The sequence below is a fragment of the Pseudoliparis swirei genome, chromosome 19 (assembly GCF_029220125.1).
Source record: "Pseudoliparis swirei isolate HS2019 ecotype Mariana Trench chromosome 19, NWPU_hadal_v1, whole genome shotgun sequence".
NCBI classification, from domain to species: Eukaryota; Metazoa; Chordata; class Actinopteri; order Perciformes; family Liparidae; genus Pseudoliparis; species Pseudoliparis swirei.
In genome coordinates this window covers 17,999,742-18,009,461 of record NC_079406.1, presented here as the reverse complement: position 1 = coordinate 18,009,461, position 9,720 = coordinate 17,999,742, and the positions used below count along the sequence as shown (strand labels likewise).

The 9,720-nt window shown below is 47.5% G+C and overlaps 1 protein-coding gene across 1 annotated transcript; it reads right to left on the bottom strand.

Annotated features, from left to right (window-relative positions):
- Positions 1–636: 636 nt before the first annotated feature.
- Positions 637–4,558, bottom strand: npas4a (neuronal PAS domain protein 4a). The gene is made up of 8 exons (XM_056438877.1): positions 4,384–4,558; positions 3,823–3,974; positions 3,625–3,727; positions 3,208–3,511; positions 2,966–3,075; positions 2,669–2,804; positions 794–2,544; positions 637–668 (listed from the first exon to the last, which is right to left on the bottom strand). The coding sequence occupies exons 1-8, from the start codon at positions 4,556–4,558 to the stop codon at positions 637–639; spliced, it is 2,763 nt and encodes a 920-aa protein (XP_056294852.1).
- Positions 4,559–9,720: the final 5,162 nt, after the last annotated feature.

Here is a 9,720-nt window from a genome sequence, read left to right as displayed (position 1 = left end):
TATCTGGTTTAAAGTTGATTACTATTTATGAGTTTTGATGTCGCCTCTTAAATCAGAGCTGTGTTGTCTCTAAAGATTGGATAGAAGAGTTCTTATTGTGATGTACTGATAGTGGACATCCTAAGAATGTGAACATTTGACTTCCAATACATTTGAGGTTTGGGTTTGCGTTACTGCTTGTCAGGCATAAGTGCTATAATTCACCTCTATTGAAGAGCAAGACATTTGTTTTGTTTTTTGTTTACAACTGATTTTTCACTACGAGTGAATACAAATGCGCATCTGGAAGTTAAACAGCGCTTACAAGTTCAGAGAAGTTTCTCTGTTTGATCATATCTGAAGCTCGTGTTACAGAAAGAGTGAGAGACACCACATGGACTCAAAACCCAGTCAGTTATCAGTCCATGCGCTGGAATCATCATGTAAATGTTGCACCAGTTTTGTAATAGTATATAGATTAATGACTGAACAAAAATATAAAGCCAATCTTTGTTCTCAGGAGACATGTAGGAGTTAAAGTCCTTAAGTTGTATATACATTATGTATATTTATACACTTAATAATTTTTTACTTTTCAGTAAAAGCGGCTCCACAAAATATGACAATATGCCATACTTAATGAAGTAAGTCACAGACTTATTTTAGAACAGAGGAACTTCCACTCCCATCTGGAAGACAAAAAAGGGAAAGATAGAAAGAGGACGTTAGTGGTGTAAGAATTTTTCAGAAACACGTTTTTGACTAATTTAACAAGACTAAGATTTTAAAAAAGGAGACGGAGAAAGATTCTTACCTTTATGGAAGCACTGTGCTGATGGATGACATTGGAGTTGATACAACTCAGGTTGTTGCCCTAAGCCAGGGGTGATCGAGGCACCTGCCCCAAACATGGGTTCCATGACAGCCAGTTCCTCCAGGAGGGACTGATTGCAAGATACAGCGGGCATGGGCGAGCCGATGGGCGTGGAGGTGGCGGGGCTGGGGGAGGCAGTGAGGATGAGGGGAGGGGAAGCTAGGATGGAGGAGCAAGAGGACACAGGAGATGATGACACCACCTCGATCTCCATTGCTTCCTCCGCTGTCCCCTCCCCTTCCTCCATTGCCTCAGCCGCAGTCGCCCCGCCCCCAGCCATGCAGTTACATTGCGCCGATTGGACGCTACAGAAGTGGCCCGCTCCCTCAAACTGGGAGGGTTGGCGCCAGCACACTGGGGTTTGAGAAGAAATTGGGCTGCATGGATTGGGTATAGGGGAGGTGGAAGGGGAGGGAGGGGAGAGGCTGGGGGACTGAGAGGGAAGGAAGTTGTCTTGGAGAAGGTTTTCTAGGATGTTCTCTTCAAACAGAGAGTCATCATCATCGAGAAACATGGGAATGTCCAGACCTCTCCATGCCTTAATGGGATAAAACTCCCTAAGCATGTGGACTGAATCAACATCGGCAGTCTCTATGGTGGGAGACAGGAAGGGGGAGGAGGAGGGTGACATCGAGGGAGGAGAGAGTTTGGACAAGAGTGGATCCAGGTAGAATCCCTCTGCCAGGGAGCTGATGTGCTGAGCTAAGAGGGAGATTTCTGCTCTTTCCCTCTCTCTCTCCAGGGAGAAGAAGGAGAGGCAGGGCTGTTTACCGGGTGATGCCTCAGGTGTGAGGAGGCCTTCAGGTGGACACTGGAGGGGCCCTAGTGGTACATTTACATACAGCGGACCCCGAACCTCAGGCAGGGTCATCACTGTGCAGTCGCCGTCTCCGGGGCTGTCGGGTGTGGGGGGCAGTTTCTCATAAAGGGCACCACTGCCGTGCTCGCCAGAAAAGAGGAAGTCAGTGGATGGAGTAGCCAGCTTGAGGGCGAGCTTGGTGGACAGGGTGTTCAGGGGAGAGGGGCTGGAGCCCGTAGTTGGTGGGGCTGAGGAGGAAGCTGAAGGGGCCATTGAGGTGGTGGAGGTGGCTGTTGTAGAAGAGAGAGGTGGAGTGGTAGTGCCAGAGGGATCGAAGCTAAAGAGGGGCTCGCCGAATGGGAAGCTAGCCCCAATGACATGGGGAGTGTAGGGTGGCGTGCACACCAACTCTTTGGTCTGCTGATCTTGAGAGGTGGGGATAGGGGGGAGAGGCGGCAGTGGAGGGTTGAGCTGGAAGGATGGCGGCAGGAGAATGTTCTGGGTTAAAAAGTCTAAGTCTGCCACAGTTTCAACAGTGACTGGAGTGGGGGAGGAGGCAGCGGAGGGCCTTTCAGCAGGATGCTGCTGAAAGAAGCTTTCTTCCTCCAGAGAGGAGATGCTGGAACGAGGGTCCCCCTCCAGCTGCATGGCCTCGGCAGCAGAGCTCCCAGGTTCATCAGAGGAGCCCACACTGCAGCCAGCAGTGCTGAAGTCAAAGGACTGGGCTGACAGGCCGCTGCTGCCTGGGGTGAAGACCTGGTCTGGACTGGACAGGGTGTCTGGAGACTGGAGGCTCAGACCCTCATGCTGAGAAGCCCCACCACTCAGAACCAGGGTCAGCTGGGTGTGCTCAGAGCTGAGTTGCTGACGCACTGACCAGGCCTCAGACTCACTGAGAGAAGAAGAAGAACACATGGAGGAAACAGTGAGTACGGTTTGTGGTTTTGTCCAGTTTTCATCAGGGTTTTTGTCTCCTCATTGATGAGTCTTGTGATTTTTAAAAAGGTGGTAAATACCTGATAATGTAGTTGTTGCTGTTGATGGGGATTTCTCCAGGTTGCAGCTGAAGCACCATGTAGAGCCAAATCCACGACTGGTCTTGAGTTTGCACACGCACCACCATTTCAGCTCTGCCCTCTCCTCCTTCTCTCACTGTTGAGCAACAGTCACAGCACAAGTTGGCACCGGTTTGTAATCCTATTAATCATCATTGTGTTCTTCACTGTGTGGATGTGCCAGTGGGCAAAATGTGTGTGTAATTGTGTGGGATGGGATAGTTGTAACTGGTAGGTACGTGTGAAGAGTACACTTACATAGGCTGCGGTGCTGAGCGGAGGCATGTGACAGATCCTGTGGGTGGAGGAGGCTGTACCAGGAGCAAGAGCGTAAAGCTGTCACATCAAAGCCGAGATAGCCGCTCACGCTGTAGAAGAGAGTGGGCGGCGACGTGTTAGAGGACACTGTTTCCCCTTAAGTTATCTCATAAACAGATGAGTATACCGGTAAATATGAAAGCAGCAGGTGGGATGAGGATCTGTTATTTGTGTGAGCTCACCTGTCCTGGGCAGTCTGCAGCCTCATGTCCCGGCCATGCTGGGAGTGGAAGCATGCCAGGAACAAGTTGGTCTCAGCTAGAGGTGTGGTGGAGGATGACTCCCTCTCTTCCTCGGGGCCGGAGAGAGATGGGTGGGGCTCCAGAGGGGAGCAGAAACACACCCAGACTGTGTTGGATGTCCAGTAGGACCCAGGGGAGGCGGCGAGGGGAGAGAGGCAGCGGGCTCGGATCAGAACCAGCTTGTTCCCAGCACTCTGCCTCCGCACAGACTTGGAGGTGTTGAAATGACAGCGGAAGAGACGGTCTGTGCAAGAGAAGATGAGAGGAGGTTTGTTAATAAATATTATATTCGGCAATCAGTTCGCATTAGGTGGAAAATATATATTTTTTAATTTGTGGATTTAACGTTTGTCTTACCCATCTCAGGTGACGTGGAGGTTGACAGGTTGTTCCTCATGATAAAATGGTCCGAGGAATCGATGATATCATACACGCTGTCCCCCTGTGCCACAAGATCCACCTGGGAAAGAAATTACAAACAGAAACGTTATTTCTGAAGCCCTCGCTTGAATATTCATGCTAAACTACCAATGAGTCAATTCCGTGTGGACTCACCATGGAGTGTCCGAGGTGCTCGGAGACGCTGTCTGACAGGTACAGCAGCCTCCCTTCCCCAGTCAGCAGCATCAGAAACCCCGGCAGCGTCTCCATCAACTCCGACAATTCTTGGAAAGACAGAGCGCTCTCAGCGAGACTCGTTCCCGCATCTAGAGAGGGGAAACACATGTGTGCAACGACACGGAGCAGAAATGTGTTAATAAACATGAGCATATCAAGAATGAAAACAACGTATCGGATCCCCGCAATAAGACAACCGTGGCCGCAGTGTTTCAGCACCATGGACAGCGGCGCGGACGTATTTATGGCGCTAAAGCATTTCAGCACCACGGACAGCGACACGCTGCTATTAAAACGCCTTTATGAGCTTCTACATCAATTATATGCGATTACATAATGACCCACGTCTCTACATTTTATTTAAAAATTAGGCTTACATCAAGTCAATTGCCTGCAGTGCTACTAAAACACTTGTTGAGTTCACCGCTGAGAGATTGCAGCTTTCTATGCAGCGCCATCATCAACAGGTCGTTTTATTCAGAGTAAATTAATTCTTACCTTGAGTGAAGAAGACGGATTTCCTGGTGTACATGCAGGCAAGCGACATGATGTGCAGGTATGAGAGCCGCGCTTTATCTGCATCGGATATGGGCAACAAGTCCTTCAGGATGCGGATCTCGGAGTTGATCTGGTCCCGCCGAGCCTTGGATGCTCCTTTGGTTGAGCGGTACATGGTGGCCGGTTGTTGCGGTGAACTGTCGAGATTCCCCCAAATGTGAGTTGGAGAGTTGAGCGCAGAGTTGGTTAACGCGGTGCCTCGACTGGAGTCGGGGTGTCCTGTCTCCGAGGTGATTCAAGAGACACGTTGTAACAGTGGAAAAGCTCGTGAGGTGTGTGTCATCTCAGTTGGTTCTCCAGAGAAAGGTATCACAACCTTCTCCCGTCCCGTCTCAGTCTGCTGGAGCTCCGCGCAGCGTCCAGCTGGGATGCTGGCCGGCCGCTGGATGTCTGTCCCTCCCCTCGGAGTGCAGGTGAATCGGCGGTAGCCGTCTCTCGCACTGAAGTCCGGAACCCGTAACTCTGGTTGAGGGACTCTGCTCGCGGGTCACTTATATAGCTCGGGACTCCGCAGGAGTAGGGGGGCTCCCACCGACACCGACGTAAAACGGAGGGAGGGGGGTGGAGAAGAAGGGGGGCCGAGGGGGATAGAAATGCCTCGTATCAGTGTAAGCAATGTAGAAACTCTCCCCCTCCCTCTCCCGTGCCCTCTCCTCTCGGTGACTCTTCTTCGACGTCAGCTCTCCCCTCTACTCGGTGATGACGTCGGGCTGAAATCGGGAGCTCCGGCGACGCAGCAAGCCCGATTTGGACAAAACCGAGTAAGGGGCGGAGCAACCGTAAAACGTAAACGGAGTCACCGGACTCCGGTGAATTGGGGGGAAGAGAGCGAGAGAGAGAGAGGGGTACAAGGGAAGGAGGGAGGGGGAGATGGAAAGACGGTGTCGAGCTAGTCTCTGTGTTTTTGTGTCTGGCACTTGCGGTGGGAGCCACTGCCTTTTCCCGAGAGCACGCAGTAAACACGGCCGGTGCGTGTGAGCTGCTATTCAATCATTTCCCTTCGACCACGTTCACTTAAACATTTAAAACATGGTAGGTTGATGATGAGGAGCTGAACACGACCTTCACCGAGCTGCTGTTCCAGGAGGCAGACATGGATGCTGAGGCTGTTTCATATCACTCCGTTCTCCGTCGCCTTTTATGAATGGAGATCATTCCTGAGAAGCCGCAGCGGTGCATACATGAACACACACACACACGGACATTGCTTGTTGCCATATGTGTTAGACCGTCAGGCATTAATGTTGCGGATTTCCGGTACCTTTACTACATTGTCATATTTTCATTTTTTTTCCAATATTTGGCATTGTGGGGAAATGTGTTCTCAATATACGCTGAAGCTATATATGTTTTTATTGTATGTGCACTGATATACGTCAGAGATATCTCCAATAAGATGGATTTAAGTCATTCAGATTCGGATATTACAATAAACAGGCCAGAATTAATCAACAATAAAGGGAATGGCTTTTGATTTTGGGGTTTTGATATCAAATAAAAAAACATTGTATATAGGAACCAATCAGCGCATGAGTAGCCACACACACTGAAATAAACCGCACAGACCACACAGTATCTGTCTGTCGCTCAAAGACCAGCTTCTCCATCAAACACTAAAGCAGCGGCTTATAGCTCTCTCTTTTAACCGCTTAACAAATGACGTGAATTCGATCTGCGCTTTGTTTAAAACTTCCAAGGACGATGTTCCAAAAGCTCAATGAATAGTGAAGTCATTTTGATGAATGAAATTCATGAATAATTTGAGGCGTGTGCAAATAACAGGCGGTATTTCGCAACCTGCAAACCAGTCGCCAGTCTCACGTGAGGTTAGCGCGGTTCTAAAAATAGATCTCACCGGTGACCGACACAAGGACTGAGAGGCGCGCCCCTCCCGCTCCGCTCCGTCCTATTTATAGATGAGGAGATTTCACTTAGAGCCCCCGAAAATAGATCCGAGTATGTGCTTCACACTGTCGAGTACACACACACACACACACACCCACGCACCCAAATACACCCACACACCCACCCACCCACACACACACACACACACACACACATACACGCACACACACGCACCCACGTATACGCACACACACACACACACACATACACCCACACACCCGCACCCACTATACACACATACACACACGCACACACCCACGCACCCACATACACCCACACACACACACACACACCCACCCACACACACCCACACACACACACCACACCCAAATACACACACACACCACACACCACACCACACACACACACACACACCACGCACACACGCACCCACACACACACACACACACGCACACCACACCACTACACACATACACACGCACACACCCACGCACCCACATACACCCACACGCACGCATGCACACACACACACACACACCCACACACCCTCACACACGCACACACATACACACGTACACGCGCGCACGCACGCACACACCGTTTCTATTTCTTGAATTATTTTGAGTGAAGAGATGGGAGGTGTGTAGCAAATATGTTCCATTGAGAACTAAGTGGAGCATGGTCGGCTGTTTCCCACTCACAAGGTGATCTACAATGTGTGTGTGTGTGTGTGTGTGTGTGTGTGTGTGTGTGGGTGGGTGTGTGTGTGTGTGTGTGTGAGAATGGGTATTATTCATGTTGTGGGGACATCAACCTGTGGGAACTCTTTCCCCCTTTTTGGGGACACAATACAAATTCCCCACATGTTAATCATTACATAAGAGACGTTCAGAGGTTTCTGATTAAGTTTGGGATTCTTGTCCGGGTCAGACATGTCGTGGTTACAATTTGGGTAAGTCTTCACGGAATTAATGTAAGTCAATGCAGTGTGTGATGAAAACATGCATCTCTGTGTGTATTCTCATGGTACTATGTTACATACCCAAAAAAATGATTACTTTGTCCCAGTGTTGTTTTAATTTGCAGAAGATGTCTCTTTGGAGAATTGTCCAGCGTCTTGTTTCAGCTGTAATGTTTCAGTCCCTGTTTCTTCTCCTTTGAGGTTTTATTTTGTCTCATATTTACATTGGATGACTCAGCCGGCGCTGCTTCCACTTCTAGTTGTATATCCATCACTGGTTCCTATTCGATATAATGACAGATGTGGCACTGGAGGTACTTATTGATTCAAAATGACCGCTAGACCTCACCTTCAGTTTAAATAATCTTCACTCCAGCTCTTGAAGCTGTAGAAATGAGGGATGAGTTTGTCATCTCTGCTGCACATCAGATGGGCGAGCAGCGCCTCCAGAGCAGATAGAAATACATCATACACAGTCTGTTGCTGGAGTGGGACCAGAGTCATGACAGGGACATTAGCCCTTTTGGCTATTCTGGATGCAGCGTCACACTCATTCATTCGAGTAGTTCACCCACAGAAGATATAATTGGATAGAGCTCATTTAACCCTGAAAGGACTAAAGTTGAGTCATGCTCTTTGTTTACAGTGCATCTTTGATGTTGCATGAGTTTGGGGTCAAAGTTCATCCCGGTGTGATTCCTCCTCCTGGATGTGATGACGACAACCGGGTTTAGGTGTCGAGGTGAGTGAGCATGTCCTTAATGTCAAACTGGAACATTCCAGTGAGAGTTAAAAGTTGACATGTGTTTGGATGTACAATCTGCCTTCACAGCAGTTAAACATTTCCAGCTAAAAAATATAGATTAGAAAAAGAAGAACAAATTATAAAGAAAGCCACACATCTTATTTGTCAAAACATGAAATGGAGTCATTTTTCCATAATCTTCTCTACTGATGAAAGAGTCATGTCCTGGCCTTTTAAAAACTTTTGATCATCTTTGAAAAGACATATTTTCTTAACGGGCACTAAAGCTGAGAAAAATAATTTACTTAATATGTCCACACTTGATTACAGAAGCTCGATAGCTTAACTCTTACCTTGATATGAATTATGTTGATCCGGGACACATGGTGCACAGTGCCAGAGGGGAAACAAACCCAGTTTGGCAATGTATACGTTCCAGTCATCATCTTTATCTCTACTTTCCTTTATGCTTTGTTTTTGGTTCACTTTGTCTTCCAGATTTTAACATGAGATGTTTGGTGTTCTGCTTTTTGGTAACATTACCTTTTTATTCCTTCAGTTTTTACCTTTATGCAGTATTTTAAATAAAAATACTGGATAGGAGATTACTAGTGTGGAGACGGGGTTACAGGTTATTAAATAAGTACATAAATACAATTTTATTGATATTCACTGTTCAAAAAAGTATACACTGATGACATCATTTTAATTTAGCTGTGATTCAACTGCAGACACTAATTCTGTAAAATGGCCACATTTAAATGTTCCACAAATACAAATAACTGTTTAGTTTATGAATGTATTCAATTCATACCTTATGAAACCCAGTGTATGCACATTCATTCATTAAATAACAGCAGCATGAATGCCACTCTAACCTAATAAGTAATATAAATGGCATTCAGTGTTAAGTATCCTGGTGCCCTGTTGTTTGAATAGAGCACAACTGAGTCTGCTTCTGCTTGTGAATCCCATTCGCGCTGGATTTATGACTAAGCACACATCACTTTATTCGAGCTGTTGTGTTCTCTGAGATTGCCTGAAAAAAAACGAGCAGGCAGACTTACTCTGGGCAAAAATAGCACACATCTTTATGCAGCAGCTCCCAGAACAAAAACCCTCAAGTTGTTTTTTTTTTTTCCACCCGGCAGTCTCGTAGGTACTTAAGCTGTCCCGGTGTCCCACACACTCTCTTGTCTCAAGCGCTGCCATTGTTGCAGTTGTCATGATAATCCGTGCCATTATGAGACAGGGTTGTGTTGGTATCGGAGGTGGGTGCCAGAGATGAACATGACTGTTGAGAGGTGGATAGGTAAAGAGCGAGGGGTCGGAGGGATGAGTACCTCATCTCCCTGACAGCAAATGGACTCAAATGAATTCAATTAGTGGGCCGTCTTTGTGCAAGAAACTCCTGTTTGCCTCAATATTCATACGGAGGCTCATTTAGTGTTATGACCCTCTTAAACACAATCGTTCATCCAGGCACATTAAGCCAAGCACTCACTCATTCACCTGTCATCCATTTTCTCTTATTCACTCTCTCAGAAACAGAATGATTTGCTCACTCACTCATAACCTCACCCATTCACTTCAGTTACTCACTCACTCGCCATATTTAGCACAACATCCTGCTGTCTCTGTTCTCCACATTAAACGTTTCAGCAGTCAGTCCGGTTACATTGATCAACCTCTACAATCTCTCACT